Source organism: Phalacrocorax carbo, chromosome 1, assembly GCF_963921805.1.
Source record: "Phalacrocorax carbo chromosome 1, bPhaCar2.1, whole genome shotgun sequence".
Lineage (NCBI taxonomy): Eukaryota > Metazoa > Chordata > Aves > Suliformes > Phalacrocoracidae > Phalacrocorax > Phalacrocorax carbo.
In genome coordinates this window covers 87,890,906-87,908,967 of record NC_087513.1, presented here as the reverse complement: position 1 = coordinate 87,908,967, position 18,062 = coordinate 87,890,906, and the positions used below count along the sequence as shown (strand labels likewise).

Here is an 18,062-nt window from a genome sequence, read left to right as displayed (position 1 = left end):
GGGGCGGGGGGGAGGGAGGGGGAGAAGCTCCGAGCGGGGGCGGCGATTGGCCGGAGGGGAGCGAGGGGGAGGTGCTCCCGGCGTGCCCTGCGCGCTCCCCGCTACCGCGTCGCTATGGCAACGCCGCGAGTTGCGCGGCCTGGCCGGGCGCTGTCATGGCGGAGGCTAGCGCGGCTGTGAGTGACCCGGGGCGGGGGAGCGGCCCCGGGACCTCCCCGCCACACGGCGCTGAATCCCCGTTTCTCTGTTTCTCCTCAGGAGCAACGCTGGCTGCAGGCGGCTCGGGACTTCGCCCGCCGAGCTCTCCCTGCACGCGAGGGGCCTGGTGGGCCGGAGCCGCCGCCGCTGGACGCGGTGCTGCGGTACCTGCGGAGCGCGGGTGGCGGGGACCTGCCACTCGGCTACAGGTAATCGCGGGGCGGGGAGGGGAAGGGTGGAGAGGGATGAGGGGATGGAGGGAGGGGGTTCCTTTGGGCCCGGTGTCCGCGTTCCTCCCCTGCGCACGTGTGGCACGTTTCGGCGGGGACGCCCCTCCCCCGCTCCATCCCGTTCAACCGTGCAGTGATCGGCTGCACCCACGGGTCGGCGGAACGGGCCTGGCGGGGTCCTCCCGGGACGTCGGCACGGCGACTGTACCACCACCACCACCACCACTAGCAGCAGGAGGAGCAGCAGCCAGAGGCGCCGCCACCGCCGCCAGGCGATCGCCGCTCGTTCATGTGCGACGCCTGCCCCGGATGCTGGGTGTGGGAGGGATGTTCTCGAAGACGGGTAACCGCATGCGTTTTCTTGGCTTCGATGCGCCCCCGATCGCTCTTGCGGTATGATTAAGCACCGTATCCGCTAGTCTGCGGTAGGTAGAGTGTGTAACCAAAGTAGGGCATCTTGCTGTGAAAGCGAGCTGCTCGACTGCACGGCTTTTGCATGGTGGCTTCCCAGCTGGATCCCTCTGGTCTGCTCAGGAGGCTGTTCTTGGGCAGTGGTCTCTGAGGCTCTTAGCCTGCTGAGGTCTGCCTCCAAGTGTGTGCTCTCACAAAGGAGGAATCTAGGATAGCGTGGTCCATGGTTTAGTTGGTAAAGGCTTTTGGGTGCTTACCATCATGAAAAACACACAACTTGCCGAGAGAGGTCCAGATTGGAAGGTTTGGCTCATCTGGATCTACTTCTTTCTCACTCCAACTTATAGTGAGAGAATGTCTACAAAACCCCCTAGTACAGCTGGTTTTGGGGCAAAGGTCAACTGGAATTGATAAGGGCCTTGTGGCCTTTAATTTTATACTAAAAGTTTATAGAGGTAGGTCCTTCACACCAGCCAAGCTGATCTCATCTAAGCCATATTTTTTTCTATAGACTATATATTAAAATGTTTAAACCAGAGTTTGGTTTATATTCAGGAGAATTCACAGACAAGAGTTGAAGGTAGTTGGTAATGAGGCCAATGATCTGTTTGTAAGCGACATACTGCAACCACAGCTATGTGTCAAGCTCTGGAGCACCAGAAGAGGGTCCTGTTAGTTCTCTGTGTGTGATAACCAGGACCCAGTGTACTGCTGTAGTTTTTGGTTTTTCACAAAGAGCAGTCAGCACATGTGATGAAAACATGAGCAGCGCTGTGTCCTCCTTGTAGATCATAGTGTGGGGTCCTAACCCTGGGACTGGACTTATGTCGGGGGCCTGCTGAAGAGGGGAACACCACGATAAGACTGAGGTGAGGGGTGGAACTAGGTGAAGATTTGGTGGTCGCTCCTTGCTTAGCCCACAGCCCCAGTGGTGCAGACTCTGATAACATGCCTCTGCCACTCCCTACACTGCTTATCGGCTGCCAGAAAATTAGGCCTGAACTTATGTTAAGAGACTGGACAGTTTCTAACAGAACACCCTGGGGGAAGTATTTAAACCAAATCAAGAAGCTGTTGCCCACTTGCAACTAAACACTAATCACCAACACAACTCATGGTTGAGGGTTTAGTTGTGTGGTTCCTTTAAATTATAGAAGTGTGAACAGCTTCACTGAACCATGAGGCTTTCCTCCCTCCTTGCCCCACATTTGTCTACCCAAACAGCCCCTCTTCAGCTCCAGGAGTCATAGCAGAGTGTGCTGCAGTGATTAAGACTCCGGGTACAAAGTTATGTGGGGACTAGGGGCTTCGCACCAGCTATAAAATTGGAGCATGGGAGTAACTCGGTGGAGCTCCCTCTCAGCTGGTCTGAGACCCCCACCGCCTTTGACCTTGCCGTGGACTACTGGAACACCGAACAGGTCGTATTCCCCTTCCCCAAATTTCATGTATCTTGCTCTACCAATTTCTGTCTTATTATGTATTAGGCTTACTATATAGGTTAAAGTGAGTTGCTTAAACACAGTGGAAGAATATAATAAGATTGTGGCATATGTTAACTGTCTGGCATCTCGTCAGTGAAGAGCATTAACAGACAAAATCTGTCTCACTGTGGATAACAATCTGGGAACAGTGCATGACACATAGATACCAGTGTTATTCCCAGTGCTGCTCTGTCTCTGAGGATGGAGCAGTTTGCTTATGTCCTTTTCAGCTAATCTTTCACCTGTTCACGTTCCTGCCAAATACACAACATAAGTACCTGCATAAGTTTATCTCTTCCAATTAATTTTTTATATAATACTATTTATAGCTGATTCAGAACCATCGCTCGTCTAGACCAGTTTCTGGCTTTGAACCTTTGATACCTGACTAATCAAGAGAAACTCTTCAAATTCCTACTCTCTGAATTTGATTATGTCCTGCTGCTGAGCAAGTGGGTGTTGTGAATAGAGCTCCAGTTTCACAACCTAAAATTGTCAGCTAACCTCACTGGAAACAAGTAGCAAAATTACTAGCTGAAGACCAGTCTGTATTTGCTCTTCCAGTGTTGATGTTAGCATGGACAGAGGACTTTTGTTAATTCTCTAGCATAGAGAGCCAGGATGTAAACAATGGTGATGAATGCTGCTGTGATCATATAAACACTGAAAAGGCTTAGAATCTAGTAAGTATGCTGCCTTGTTCTCCCACAATCAGTACTGTGGTCAGTCGAGGCAGGATAGGTGATAAAATGCAGACAGCTTCACACGTGGTTTATTTGATGTTGCATCTCCTCCCCATTCTCCCCAAAGCCAGGAGGGCAGGTGGAAAGATTCAGGGCTAGCTTGGCTCTGTTCGTATAAGTGAAGGCCTAGTCTAAGATTACTGGCTTGCTGTCTTTCAGCTTTGTATTGTGTAAGCTATCCACAGGAGAGAATTTGTTCCAAAGCTGTCACGAGCTTCATCTAGAAGTTGTTCATCCTTCCTTTTGCTACAGTTCAGCACTTGTTAGCACCAGATGATGGAATTAGTCTGTATTTACCTGTGTTTGTTACTGATCTGTAAACTGTTGAGCAGTTGTCAGAGTTTTCCCACAGAGTCTCCCATTCAAGCGAAAAAATGTCTGAACTAATAACTTCTCCCTCTTACCTCCCCTCACATGTACTTGAAAACATGCTCCATTTTATCAACTGTCAATTATCTCTTTCTCCAAGTCTTCTGCTTGCCTGCTCAGGTGACCACAGTAGCAAAGGATGTCTGTTTTCAGAGAGGATGCTGAAGGAGAACATGCTGACTGGGCTGCGAGAGATCCTTGATAAATGCCAGTGAATGGGTTGATTCTTGCCATGTGGTATCGTCAGACCATGCCAACACCTAAGGCTCTTCTGACTTAGCCAAGCTTTGTCCACTGCAGTGATCATTTTAATTCTCAAACTTTGCAGACTGAGGGTTTTTTTCCTATAGCCTTGCTTTGCTTTGCTTTTCTTTCCAGTTTCATCTCCATCTCTGACCTACAGCATCAGCAGTGCATGCCATGCTGCAGCCACCTGACTTGGAGCACTAATGAATTTAAAGAATGGGCTCATCAAGGACAAGCTGCTTTACCCATGCACAGTGCTTTGCCAAGGACTTACCTGATCTTGGTTGGCTATTTAACGGATGGAAGGCAAGAGAACAAAGAGAAGCTGGTAGATGGTTGTCTATATGTAAAAGACAACACTGGGATAATTCCATGTGAGGTATGTCCTTGGTCAGGGATTCTGTGTTTACTCCCACTTCTGGGGCAGTGTTGCAGACCACCAGGGACTTCAGATGGTCTGCCAAAGTCTGTAGTGAGGGAGATAACACATCTGTGTAACAGGCAGGGAAAAGCAAGATCAAATCCTGGGGAGAGGCTAGAACATGTCAAATTTCTCATTGCTAGGAGAACAAATATTGAATATACTAGCTTGGAAAAAAAGAGATGGCCTAATATAGAGTTCAGTTAAATTCTCAACAGTATGAGGTGGCCTGGGAGATCTGGAGGTCATAGCACTAGTCTCTATTGGTGAATTCCAACTAGTGGAGTAACTCTCCAGAGAGTTGTACTGGCTGTTCAGTGATGCACTGATGACATACTTTCAGAAAATAATAGCTTGCATGCCAGTGGTATTGAATGAAAAGCTTCCTGAAGGTCTTTGAAGGCAAGGGGAGTCTAGATAAGAGGTAACCCCTAGAGTGGTGATGAAAGAGCATTAAGGCTGTGCTTTCCAAGGAGGTAAAGACTTGGGAAAAGTTACATTGGTATGAACTTCTAACTGAAAACGTAGGGGAAAAGAAAGTAGGTGAGAATTTTAGAAAAATAGTCTGAAAATAACTAAACCTTGCAGTGAATTAATTATCACCTTGCCGGGAGGGTGTGACTATAACCTAGGAAATTGTAGCTGTAGAGCTCTGCAAATCTGTTTCAGACTTGCATCTGCAAGGACAGAATTTCTCCATCCAAGATACGAGAGGGCAGAAAACACTGCTTTCATTTAGTAATGAAGCCCAGCAGTAGAACAAGAGCTTGTGATGGGCATGGAAGGGCAAATTAGTAAGGAACATTGTAAGTAATGCTGAGAAAACATACTGTAACTCATCTCAAGCTTTTATCTCTTCATCTTTTGTCTTAGCTTCTGCATTTTGAACTTGAGTGGCTGGAGTCTCTGTTCCTCTTCCCAAGCTGGTCATATATACCACAGACCAACCAGAGCACAGCAGGGTATGTGGAAATCCTGGTGGATCCAGTGCTAGTAAATCTCCCAAAAGAAGTACCTGACAGCATTCCAGTCACCTACCCAGCATCAGCTGAGTCACTGCTTACCTCCAGGTAGACACCTACCGTGCTATTAGATTACAATTCTAGATTCTAATGTGAAATTAATATACACCACCAGCCAAATTCTTATCAGATTGCTGAGATAAAGATGCCAGTTAAATGTCAGTTGATAACAGTAACTGTTGTCTTTAGTGGAAATAATACAGTATGTGAAAATGTAGCCAATGGAATTACAAATCTTAGTCAAGCTGATAATTTCAGGTTGTGCAAGATCATGGTTAAAAATGTTGCCAGTAAAGTCATTAAATGTTGTTCCTGGTACTTCTGTGTGTGGACATCCTGGTATTTATTTTTTTAAAAAAATCATAAAGTTACATAATTGTTTATATGTTTTAGAATCAAGAATGCACTTGTTTAGACTAAGTGGGATGGTTATATTCAAGTCCACTAGGAGCTGAAATGAAAATGGCAAATGGCAATTGTCTGTTTGAAATGAATTTTGGGTTTTTTTTAAATGAAAGTTTGAAATGACTAAAGAAATGTCACCTCTCTCTCCTCTCATCTGCTTTCAGTTTTGCTGCTCTTTCACCCTGTGCCAAGTTTGTTAGGAAGACTCCATTGTTGCTTTCAGACCTCTTTTGTTTATAGGTGTAGAGCTTCCACAGTATCATATTCCAAGGATCTACAAAGCTGAATTCTGTTTTCTGCTGAAGAATTGTCTGTGACCATTTTGTTTTGTTTGTTTTCTTTTTTTCCCCTTTTTGACCTATAATTAGCTCCTTGTTTGTGGTAAAGCTTTTTATAATCTGGATGTTGTCATGGAACACATGAATTTGTTCAACACAACCCTGCCATCTTGAACGATTAAGGTTTTTTTAAAATGTTAGAAGGATTTAATATATAAAAGTTAAAGTAAGAATTTCGTAGCCAAATATTGTTTTGAAAACCTCTCTGAGAGATGGTCCATATTACCGTGTTGGATCCTTTATTTCCAGAAGGTGCATGCTGCATATTTGTTTATTTGCCTTTTGAGACACTTTTGAGTTCTTCTTTCATCTCTGACTTCCTTTGCCTCCTCAATTGCCCTCTAGGATTCCATGTAAGAAAAGATCAAAGCTCACTGTGGCAGGTGAATTGGCGAGACTCGGGCCTCTCCTTTGCATTCACTACAAGACATTCTTCTTCTTGTTTCTGAAGTGCTTCACCTCAGCTGTTTGGGCCCCTGTGCTGGTACAGGTAAGTCCTTGGAATTCTGCTCACAAATGCGCTGTCAGTATCTGTGTAAGTGCTAGCTGATTAATTCTTTGAAGCTTGCCTTTGACTTCCTGGTTTGATTTATTCTTCTTTTCACTCATGATTCTCTTTCCATGTCCCCCATGCAGCCTACAGTAGTCCTTGTATGTTAGAAGTCTAGCTCTATACCCTGCAGTAATACAGCCCTCCTCCCTCATGCAGCTACAGTGTCCCTGAACATCTGATAGAGATCACCCTTTTGCTAAGAGTGTAACGCAGTCCTCTTGAAGGAAAAGGATTTTTAGGGTGGGGTTATTGGAGTTCAGAAGAACTTTGTCCAGTGCAGGAGATGCTGATGTTGCTTTTGGTTTCTCTGCTCTAGAAGCCCAACCAGCTGGCATGGCATCATATCCTCCAGTTGGGTCACAGGTACACAGTAACAGGCCTGAGTATGTCCAGCCTGAAGAAATCTGGACAAAGGATGTTTGTCACCAGTGTTTCTTCCTGCCTTCTGCCCTACTGTGCAGAGCAGCCACTGGACAATGCTTGGCAAGGAGAATCCACTCAATCTTCTCCCCTTGAGGCTGCTGAGCAGCTCAGTGATTCCTTGGAGCTGGGAATGGAAGAAGAGAGGTCAGGATTAACCAAAGAGTCCAAGATCATCTCATATGTGGTAAGGATTCATAGGGTTAGCCTTCACCTAGTTGTGCTCGAGGGCATCAGCTCCTGGCCTGCAAGGTCTTATTTTTATCATTCATTTATTTCCCTATTGCTCTAGTCCTATGAGTCTCTTATGTTCTGGGACTCTCAACACTCCTGTAACTTGCTGTTTGCTTTCTATTTAGGGAACTATCACCAAAATACTCAATGTCCAAGCTGGTCTCTTTTTACTGGATAACAAAGTCTGCTTGTGCCTTGCTTACCAGCAGTTGTTGAACTCTGCACGTGGACTCCGACCAGGAGCATGTGTGGAGGTAAGTTGGAACTTACGAGGCATAAAGCATTCAGTGGAAAAGACTCAGGCCCTGGGGATGGCTTACGAGTGTGTGGAGGAACAGAAGACTATGGGAACATTGGAATTATTTCAGCAAGTATCTGGAACAAAATTGGAGATCTTACTGTCTAGGCTCAGTCATGAGAGTCAAAACGGTTATCTGATTCATCCCTGAGCAGTGTCAGGTCTCTCAGGCCCATTGGATTTACAGACAATCCAGTAGAGTGACAGAAGGATTTAGGGTGGGGTGATGGTTTTGGGGAGTGGTGGCACACTAGCATCTCCTCTCTTAAATTGTATGTCTGTGTGTCTCAGCTCATCGATGTCCACCTCCTGCAGAAGCCTCTGGTATCCTTCCCTTTCATTGTACTTGGTGCTTGCCTGAAGAGCACTGTTGTGCTGAAGAGTTTTTCAAGGCTCAGCACCGCCTACCAGCCACCAGCCTCTTCAGGAAATCTCTACTTACAGCTGCTTTTCCGCTACAATCTTGGTATGCCATTCTACCTCTGGCTGGTGAGCCTCCTGGAGACTTTTGAGGAGAGGTGAGGACAGTTCTGAAGTCAGGCTACATATAAATGTGCTTTGTAAGCTACCTGGGTATTTTCTAGACCAAGGGTTCACAAAATTACTATGCTTGGATACTAATAGCAGTAGCAATTGCTTCTGGCTTACTGGCCTAAGTGAGCCATTACTCTAGATTTCACATCACTTCCCGTTGCTTGTACCTTGTAGTTGCTCTTATGAGAAAATCCTGTATGTTTTTCAGGTGCACATGCAGCAAGCCCATTGCTGTCAAGAAGCTGCAGTGCTCCAGGGCACGTGCTCATGTAGTCCTGCCTAGGAAGTTTTGTCCTGAAAAATGGAAGCACTGTAGGGATGTGTGCCTGCCAATGTGGTTTGCTTGACAAATCAAGGTGGGCACTGAGGCTGGAGCTGGAAACTACTGCTAAAACCAGACCACAACCAGGCACAGATTTTCCCACACATGCTTGTCCCTGGGCCTTCCAGATGGCTTCCTGCTCTCCCTGATGGCTGCACTCTGTTTGCGTGACAGCTGTGGGCCAGTTTGTATGTTTACTTCTAGGTTCTGTAATGAAAATGTTTGTGTTTGTTCTGGAATACTTATGGTTGATCAGTGTAACTGCTGCCTTGGACTTCAAAAACTAAAATGTATATATTTAATCTCAGGCGGTCAAGCAGTAGTTTATAGAATGCTCAGTATTCATGTGCTTTACTGGCACTGCATAATTTTTACTATGCTTTCCATACAACAGCTTCAGTTTTGCCATGGGAATGATGATAGCTATAAGTTCCAGTTTTTATTAGCTTTTCCACTTTTTAAAAATGTGGTTGCTAAGTCCTGCTGCTGCTTGAAAATTGTTCCAGTGAGTTAGTTGTTATCTCTTTTTGAGTTCACTTTCAGTTATTAAGTTGCATTTTGACTGGCAGTGTGATCTCTTCCAGGCATTCAAAAGTAGTGAGCTAAACTTCTGAAAGGAGTGCAACGCAAGGAACAAGAGCAGTCTGTAGTTGTTACTGTGTTGTGATTTTCTTTGCAACATGTAAAAGAAAGCCAAGCATACCTAACATCAGTAATCATGTCAAACTTAGCCAAAATGCGTGGAGGTCCCTTTGTGTGATTTAGAGGAAGCTTATTGCAGGGTGCTTATTTTGGGGTTTATTTTTTGTGGTTTTTTTTTTTGTCCATTTGAGTTTCAAGATTTTGCCAGTCTGTCCATTTCCCTATACTTTCCTGTTCCTTGCCTGCTTACCTGACATAAATCTGCATCGCCCTTAAATGTTCCTTTTTTTAATCACTTCATGTTATTTTTGCGCTCCCCGTAGCTCTTGTCCTACACAGCATGTTCACTCATAACAAGCAGAAATAATCCCTGACTTACATGCAAAACTCATCAAGAAGTGAGGACTGCTAATGCTTCTGTCTTAATTTTCTTCAGGTTTTCTTGTTTCTTTGGGCGCCATCGACTGTTGCTTAGCTCTAAGCGCCAAAACCCTGGAGCTGCTGAGAAGTTCCTTGTCCCCCTTCTGCAAGCTGTGGGGCCAGGTAAAGAGGAAGCAAGAGATATTTATAATGAAATCCTAGGAAAAATACACCGGTGTCCCTTGCAGAAGGTGAGTAAATGCTCTGTGAGCTGTCTCCTGTTTGTCTGATGGGAAAAAATTCAACTGGTTCATTCTTTCTTTCTTTTTAGTATTTGACCCTGAACCCCCCGTGCCAGGCCCTATCTCTGTCTGCAGTTTGCCATATGGTAGAACAGAAGAGCTGGGAAGGCTTCAGTCCATCACAGCTGCTTTCCCCCTTGGAGGCACAGCACCTGGGCTCCCAGGACCTGAATCGCAGACTGACCTGGTCCTACTGCACATTCTCAGCAGGAAATTTCCAGCCCCGCCTGGTAAGTGCCTTGTTCCCTTTACTGTCCGTGCCCTGAGAGTTCCCAGTTCTCCCTATGCCTTCCAGTACTCTGTCTGATGCATGCCTGTTCCCCCTGTTAGGGAATGAAACTGCTTTCCTCACCTGTGATGCGTTGAACACAGGCTGAATTCAGGCTGCTGCTACGCACACTTTGATTTATAGCCGTCAAAGATGGGAAGTGTTTGATGCTCTTTGCAGCTTCCTTTCTGTTGCAGATACTACTGGGTGTGCTGAGAGTCTCCTCCAGGAGCAGTTCCCTACAGCTGCAGGACAAGAGCAGCACACTTCCCTGTGTGATATGCCATAAGGATGGTAGCCCCTTTACCCATACTGCTCTCATAGGTGTGTCCCACTAAACTAAATTTGAGGGTGCTGGGCTTTTGCTGTTCTGCCATCCAGCTCCAAAACAAGGAAGAGGGGACTTGGTATGGAGATGCTGAACTGTCACTGCCTGGCCTCGTGACTTTAAAATGAGGAAATTGAACTTGCTTGTTTTGTATGCTCTTTTAATTAGCTCAGCTCCTTTCTCTGATGTGTTTGCAGGATCACTCTTGCAGGTGGAAAACTACCAGCTTGTGGTGGAGAGATTCCTTCAGACTGATTTTCCCTCCTGGGAGCAGCTAGCAAATCTGGAGCATGTGAGGGAGAAAAAAACCAGGCAAGTCCCTTTATTCCATGCCCAATTAAAATCATCACTCTGCAGTTCTACAGCTATTTTGGACTATGATAAAGCTGCTTCTCAGCATAGTATTTCAGTGGCAAAGCAACTGTCCTTTGCTATTTGCAGGAAAGGAGTTCTTTATCAGCGACAAACCCACCATCTCCATTTTGTACAGAATACACCCAGCCTGGGAGCTGCCCTCTACTTCAGCCTTTTCCGCTGCTCCTGCTGAATACGTGTGGGGCAGTCACCAGAAGTGCTTTTGCCAGATAACCTCTTGTTTCAGACAGCCTCCTGACAGGAACAGGGAGTTTCACAGCTGCTATTTGTCGTTTCAGTGTCTATGTGCAGTTCTACTTTGAGGATGTTCGGGTTCTCCATGCTGCTGAAGGACAAATCCAGAAAAGCCTTAGGAGTGGAAACAGCTCCTCTTTGAGGAAGAAGGATGGTGGCAGCTTAACATCTGAGCCGGAAACCCCAGTGGCAAAAATTCTGAAATTGGAGGATCCCAAGCCAGATATTCACAGAGATGAGGACTGTCAGAATGGCCAGAGCAGTACTATAATAACCAGCTGTGTATCTCATCTATTCTTGGTTACCCAGAAAGAGGGCCTTATATTACGCAATTACCAACTACCCAGAGAAGATGGAAGAGGACAGGAGCTGCAGCGCAGTTTCCAAGCCACAGTGCTGTGGCTGGGCAGACCTCGGCTCTGGAGCCACTCCAGAGAAAGTGGGAATCTACCAGAGCTGGAAGAGACCAGCTGTGATGGAAAAGAGGGCATGACACAGCAAGAAGTAAGGCAGGAGGCAGCTTTAGTGGGGTGGTTTTATAAGGCTGGGAGCTGGCTCCTCAGGGAGCCTGTATGATAATTAAGGATCTAGAATCCTAATCAACAGGAGAGTGATTTTTGTCTTGGTTATCCCTGATGGGGCTAACCTTACTTCTCAAGCAAGAGATCCTCTGTTGGGCTTGCTCTCTTCTTGCTGTATTTTTCATTTTCTACCTTTTTTCCTAACATTTCCATCACCTTTTCCCTCTTTCTCCCCTCCCCACCCCCCGCCCCTGCCAGGCACTACTGCTCTTCATGGGGAAGTCTCTACGATGGTTTCCATTTCTGCACCTGGATGGGCTGTATCGCTTCATTGTGCCCCACTGCTCGGTAAGAGAGAGGTTGTCTCGCTGTTTCCCTTTGGAGACTTTACTGAACCGCATGTGGGAGTTGAGGAGTCAGGGTGACAAAACTCTTTTCAGGGCTTAGAATTCCCATCTGTCTTGCCAAGGAACTGCTTCAGTTCTATGTTTGGTTAAAATTCTCAGAGCTCTGAGTTCAGTGGATTTTTTTTTTCTTTAAACCATCATTCTTCAGTGGCCCTTTTTTCCTATGTACCTTCCTTTAGTAGTCCTTTTTCTTGCCTTATTGCTCTTCTCTCAGGACTTGGAAGTGTTTGACAAGCTCTGTTTTTCACCTGTGCCAGCAAAGTTCCTGAGGAGGTCATCCTGCCCCCTGTGCCTGCCTGTCCAAGATAGCTGGCACTTACAGCATGAGACATGGATCTCCTGTCTGACTGAGAACCAGGTAGGCAGCGCCTTATTGCTCTGGACTTTCACAGGCTACTTGTAGATCTCTCCAGAACTAGCTCAGAAAATTACTGAAACAGAATGTCTTGTTGATGAGACCATTCTGCTCTAAGGTCCTTCAGAGGCTGCTGCTGGCCTTCACATTTTCATGCCTCAGAATTAATCTGGGGAGGAAGCATCTGTTGCTTGATGTAGCTCTAAGCATGCAGAGTTTTCCTCTCTCTGTCTGGGGATAGCCATAAATTACAATCCATCTGAGTCCATGTCTCCCCCACTTCTAGCTGGCAGCCAGGTCGGTGCTGAGAGGCATGGACCAGAGAATTTCCTCCATTCCAGAAGTACTTAGCAGCAGGTATGTTGGTCTGCCCCAAATTACATGTGACCGTGTCTCAGGGAGTAGGTCTGCATTCATCTTTATTGGAGACAGTACTACATTGAACAGCAATGAATTATCTGCCATAGGAATATGGTTTGGAAATCTTCCTATGTGCAAGTAGTCTAGACTGCCCCACCCTGTTTATCAAAGTTAAAGGATTGCAGCTGATGAAACTGCAAAATGGTGTCCAGAAAAAATTTGAATTACTACTAGTGTGGACTAGGTTCCAAAGATCTCTGCTAAATTCCTGTCAGAAGTGGAAACAGGTGCAGCAGGGAAAATGAAGCTGAATGTGTAAGGGTTTTTTGTTGTTTTTTTGATTGTTTTGGCATAACTTGCTCAAACAAATACTGGGATTAGAAACTTTTCTGTTCAAAGCATGTTTAATCTGGGGTGATATGCACGCACACTGAAATCTTCACCAGTGTCTTATGGTAAACTGAGTTTTTCTTTGGTTGGCTTCTTCCTCTAATCAAGAAGAACAACTAGGAGTTAAGCAGATAGGAAGGCTGTAATGCCTCCCTCTTTTTCTTCTTCAGTGCTGAGCCTGAAGAAGCAGAAAGTGAGTTAAACAGGCCTCCTGTCCCTGGGCGGGGTGCACTGCAGCAAGCTGCCCTTAGTCCAGTAGCTCAGGTGCTCAAGGGCAGGTTCCCCTGAAACCAGGCTCAAGAAACAGCACACCTGTCCCTTGGGGCAATCTTGGAGTCAGGCCTTCTTCCACTCCATTTGTCTTCAGGCAGGATAGAAATCCTGGTCTGTTCTCAGTTTCACAGGTTCCCTTGTTTCCTTCTCTGGTGAGATAGTGGAGAGGAGCTTGTGTGCCTCTCCCAAGAATGAGAAGTCATCTGTGACTCTTGGCCTTCAAAAGCAGAAAGGTAAGATAATGACAGTCTGTCAAGTAGCAACAGATTGATTCTTGCTTCTTTCTGTTTCAAAGAGACAGTGCGCTTGGCTAACTGCGCTCCTGTATCTGAGAACAGTGGAAGTATGCCAAGATATTGCATCCCATTGCATATCAGAGGGCTGGGAAACAATACGCTGCATGTGTTGGGGATGGGAATGGGAATACTGTACCTGGAACATCTGTGAGGTGGAACAGTGATAGCCTCATTGTGATGGGAGGGAAAACACCTCTAGCAGGTCCAGCTCAGTGACAGACTATGCTACCTGCGTGTGAGCTCACGGTGTGTGTGGTTCTGCATCTCCTCAGAGAGTCTGCTAGCCAGTGATCACACTGTGAAGCTCAGCATCTCAGTTGCTTCAGGCTCTCCTGTTGTGGTGGACATCTACATTGCTGCCACCTATCTGCAGCACCTCTGGAGTTTGCTACCTGGAGCCAAGATCCTCTTCCAAAACTTGGAACGGAAAATCTCCAGGTAACCCTGTCTTTAGAGACCTGATCTGAGCCCCAGCTCTGACCTCTCCCTACTGGCTTTGAAACCATCTCTAAATCTTTCCTCTTGTGGACTTTCCTCATCCCTTGCCCATGCCTTCGTGTCTCCCAATACCTTGCTACAAATTATTTTCCTACCATGTTACCAGTGAAGACCAGACCAGCCATGCCAAGAAAACTGAGCAGTTTGTCTTCTACAAGCTCTTTCTGACATCTAGTTGTTCATATTGCAGATTCCATAACGTTTATTGCACCTACATTGCCTCTAGCTGTGTAACCATCGTATCTCTGCCAGCTTCTCACCTACCTTTTCCTTCAAGGTGAGTCCAGGGTTTCTATCCACTCTATGATGTCCCAAGAAAGGTTTATACGTTCCAGGCTTCTCACGTTCCTGTTTATTCTAGTCCTGCAGGAGAAGCCTCATCCCCCTCACTAGTGTTTCTATCCACCTTGCAACCTCACCTGCAACACCTGACCCAGGCACGGATTTTTTGCCACTTGTCCTGTGTACTGACTCTGTCCCTGCAATGGGTTTGCTCACTTTGCAGCAGCATCTTCAAAGAGGTATTCAAACTTCCACAGAGATAATTTGTGAGGAGACTTGCTACTCTGACACATCCTCTACTACCATGTAGAGGCCATAAGAGTTCTATCACGATTCCAAAACCTCTTTTGCCAGTGTCTGGAAAGGGCTTGCTTATTAGAAAGGGACCAAAATGACGACTGGTTAGAAGTGCGTATCTGTTATCGGGCCGGCTGGCACCTAGGACTGGGGATGAAGCAAGGGCATTCAGGGGGAGAATGTTACTCTGTTAATGCTCTGCTTTTCCTGTGTTCACTGCTGTTGAGGTTCAGCACCTTGCAGCAGGTTCTTTTTCTCCCCATACAAACTTTTCCCAAGACGCTCACTGGAAATGCAGTTTAGAATGAAGTTCTTTAATCATTTGCATACTTAATTAGGGGAGGGTTAAAAGAAGCAGTGGCCCTTCCCCTTCTCTTTCTTTTACCCACCCGTACATAGCTGTAGCTTTACTCTTCCTTCAGGGGAGGTGCACCCGACACAATCCACCGTGTCCGTCACACATAGGAGTGAGGCAAGCCAGTGCACGGTAAGTGCTGTAGAGATTGGGTGTGGAAAGAGGTGGGTAGGAGGGGACAAATTACAACACAGAGGGGAAGGGAAAATCAGATCAAGGATGGGCCGTGGACTGAATAGCAAAGACAGTAGTTAGAGTTGTCATGTTTTCCCAGATGTAAGCAAACCGCCCTCTCTCTTTACTGAGATCCAGGGCGTGACATTTGTGAGGGAGCCAGGCATTGTCCTGTCCTCACTCTGCATCTGCCTGCTCTCTCCACAGGGTGCTGGTGGAAGATGGAACAGGTGAAGCGTTGGTGCTGTGCAGGAACCAGCATGTGGCAGCAGTGCTGGGCCTGAGCCTTCTCGAGTGGGAAGCTCTGCAGAACTCTGTGCAGAGAAGGGGCAGAGTGTCCATTCAGCATGGGGAAGCTACTGGCACGGGGGTGAGTGGGTTATTCTGGTAGTGCTTGCAGTGTGCTGGGCTCAGGCCTCAGCTAGACTGGATTTCCCTTTGCCGTGGGTGTTCCAGTGGCTGCCTGCCTCCCTCTGCACCTTTGCTGGCAACACACCCTTTCCTTCCTCAGTATGTAGAGGAACCTGAGGATCTCATTGCTTGCTACCTGAGAAGCCTGTGCAGGAGTCCTCTCATCTGTCGCCCTATTCTGCTGGATTTCACCCTAGACAGGAAGCCCTCCAAGATCCTGCGGCCTGGTAAGCAAGCATTGTTGGCTTTTGTAATATTTAGCGTGGGAAGGAGGGGTGGAGCCCTCTCACCCGGCTGGGGAAGGAAAGCTGCTTTCACTGCCCACAAAGCAAGATCTTTGGAGGATCTCCATGGAATTGTGAATTCTGTAGTGCAGAGCTAAGATGTGTATTAGCAGAACCATGGTTACAAAAATAAAGAAATGATATTACAGAAGTCACTATATACAACAATATTATATCTGAATATTTCTACTTTACAAAGAAGCATAAAAATAGTATTGAGTTGTCCTTGTAGTTGCAGTGAACAACTTGGAGCTTCTCCATTCAAATTTTATTTATGGTTCCAGGAAAATATATCAGCTAAGCAACCAGGATAGTGATTGTCCTAAGGTGTCAGTAAGGGGGAGTGGGGGTTGTATGTGTGTGTGGTAGTGGTGGCAGGAGAGAACATGTTTTATTAGCATCCCCCTTTTGCCCTCCTGTCTCCTGTTATTAAGGTATAGGTTTATTTCTGTGGGGTGCCTCTTATGCACAAAGCATTCTCTGTTTTAGAGCAAGGTTCCCAGTCCTTGGATGGGATAGGGTTCAGGCCAGCCAGAGTTACTGGGCAGACCTCTCAAATCAGGTGGGTTTTGACTTTAGACAGGACAGCAGGCAGAGTTAAGACTAGGCCTGGAAATCCTCACCACAGCCACAGAATTTAAAGCACTAAAGAGTTTTGAATTCATGGGTGCTCATGTCTGAGCTCATGCTGCCACAACTGTGCAGTTGCTGCATTAAGGGGACATTCTTCTTAGCTGCTTGTGCTAGTCATTAGCGCTTGAGTATGAGTCCAGGGGCTGCAGGGTTTGATTTGCTAAGCTTCCTAGAGGATGCTCTGCTGTGGAGATGTTATCTTGTGGTTATCAGTAGCACTATCTTTAAGGCCAGGTTGCTGATAGGGAGAAAAGATACAAAGCCCAGTGCATCAACTATGTGAGCTGCATATAGTTCACAGCGTTTCACAATGTAAATGTCTGTTTCTTCCAAGTTGGAGGGATGCTGGCCAAATGCATTCATCTGCTTCTGTCCTGGTTTCATTAATCATGCTGTCCTTTGAGGTTTAGCAGAGGCCAAGCAGCTGCTGCAAGGCCTTCCCTCCCCCAGCAACATCTACAGCTGTGTGCTACAACAGAGCAGGAATCCTGTGCCGGTTGTTACAGGTTGTATCCTTTCCCTTCAGCTCCACTGCAGCTGAGAAATTTTCGGTGCGGTGAAGTGGAGTTCGTGTCACAAGTCGGACCTTGGCCAAGCCTGCTGTGCCTGAACGTGGAGGAAGTGGAACAAGAAGCCTTAAGCTATCTGAACAGCCAGAGGATTAGGAGGACATCTAGTCACTGCTGAGTCAGAGCCACTGCTTAACATGCCTCCCAGTGGGAGGGGAATTATGGACACACCTACTGGGACGGGGAGCTTTTTTTAATCTCCTTTCCAGTGGAGCATGGGCCTGTGAGCACAGGGCGAAGGGTGCAGTCAAGAAGCTGCTGTGACTTGTGGAATTCCTGAATGGTCATTCTGGACCATTGCCACCATGATACTGGGCTACGGTTTGGAAGAGAGATGTTCAATACTTCTACTACATGACAGCAGTTGCTTTGGGCCTAGGACACACAATGTGTGTCTTTTATGTAGTAGTATCTACTAAATAAAGCGATTAAAATACACTTTAAGTAACACTGTATCTATTTATATGGAGAATGAGGCAGAACGTAGATCCTTTCTTTGGGAGCCAGAGCCAGGCATTTTGGAGATCATTCACTGTCTTCATGTGAAACTGTACAGTTGCCACAAAGGATAGTCTTCTTAACCCAACTGAAATTATTAAAAAAAAAATTTTAAAGTCTTTCCTTCTTCCAGGAAGAGAAGGGAAGTGAATAAGTTGCTGTTTGGAAACTAAATCACAGGACTGCATTGTTTTGCAGCTTAAACAGTGGCCTGGACGTTACATGGGGCTGGTAACAAGGGGAAGGCAGTGAGCTGTGACACAAAATCACAACATGCTACAGGCTTGTGCATCCCGATTACAAAGGGGATGACTGCAATGGCACGTGCCAGTATCCATGGTGGCACAGCAGACTAGCCAATACAACACGCAGGGATACAGGAGATCACTATTTGAAGAGATTCCTCTCCCGTCTTCTTGCAGTGATGGCCAAGTGTTCTGTACTTGCTTTTGGCAAAATAACATCCAGATCCTTCATCTTGTGCTATAGGTCAGGAAATTTCACACACAATTACTTCCCCACCTTATTCTGTGTGCAGACAGCGTATTTAAACAGCTACTCTCCTTTGGGTTTTGTTCGTTCAGTGTTTCCCCTGCCTTTCCCCTTTCACCCTTAGTTTGACCTTATATTAAACTTCAGGGGGTGGGTTCATTGCGCACATGTGAAGTATCTTCCTTCTCAAGGCCTGCTGGCCGCTTCTAAGACCAAACCATGAGTGGCAC

At 46.4% G+C, this 18,062-nt stretch overlaps 2 protein-coding genes across 3 annotated transcripts in view; one reads left to right on the top strand and one right to left on the bottom strand.

The window, feature by feature from the left end:
* Positions 1 to 105: 105 nt before the first annotated feature.
* CTC1 (CST telomere replication complex component 1) lies at positions 106 to 17,280 on the top strand. Of its 2 annotated transcripts, none has more exons than XM_064465484.1 (24): positions 106 to 176; positions 259 to 407; positions 3,814 to 4,060; positions 4,976 to 5,172; positions 6,213 to 6,357; positions 6,737 to 7,027; positions 7,200 to 7,328; positions 7,664 to 7,890; positions 9,307 to 9,481; positions 9,562 to 9,762; positions 9,998 to 10,124; positions 10,326 to 10,440; positions 10,782 to 11,241; positions 11,517 to 11,606; positions 11,880 to 12,023; positions 12,307 to 12,377; positions 13,167 to 13,276; positions 13,612 to 13,777; positions 14,028 to 14,114; positions 14,199 to 14,358; positions 14,839 to 14,903; positions 15,153 to 15,315; positions 15,457 to 15,583; positions 16,800 to 17,280. In XM_064465484.1, the coding sequence occupies exons 1-24, from the start codon at positions 156 to 158 to the stop codon at positions 16,958 to 16,960; spliced, it is 3,828 nt and encodes a 1,275-aa protein (XP_064321554.1). In that variant the 5' UTR covers positions 106 to 155; the 3' UTR covers positions 16,961 to 17,280. The 2 variants fall into 2 exon arrangements, with proteins under 2 accessions (XP_064321554.1, XP_064321563.1); XM_064465493.1 differs by lacking the exon at positions 106 to 176 and adding an exon at positions 1,628 to 1,708 and having other exon boundaries at positions 317 to 407.
* Positions 6,881 to 18,062, bottom strand: part of VTCN1 (V-set domain containing T cell activation inhibitor 1) — a 23,883-nt gene continuing 12,701 nt past the window's right edge. The window contains exon 6 of the mRNA XM_009508752.2: positions 6,881 to 6,967. The gene's annotated coding sequence lies outside the window, so the exon portion shown is untranslated. The remainder of the gene's footprint in view (positions 6,968 to 18,062) is intronic.

Excerpts from the sequence above, each read along its gene's own strand:
- CTC1 (XM_064465484.1), top strand. The coding sequence starts at position 156 with ATGGCGGAGGCTAGCGCGGCT. Across the intron at positions 11,242-11,516 it reads AGGGCATGACACAGCAAGAA|GCACTACTGCTCTTCATGGG; the intron begins GTAAGGCAGGAG and ends CGCCCCTGCCAG. Across the intron at positions 11,607-11,879 it reads TCATTGTGCCCCACTGCTCG|GACTTGGAAGTGTTTGACAA; the intron begins GTAAGAGAGAGG and ends CTCTTCTCTCAG.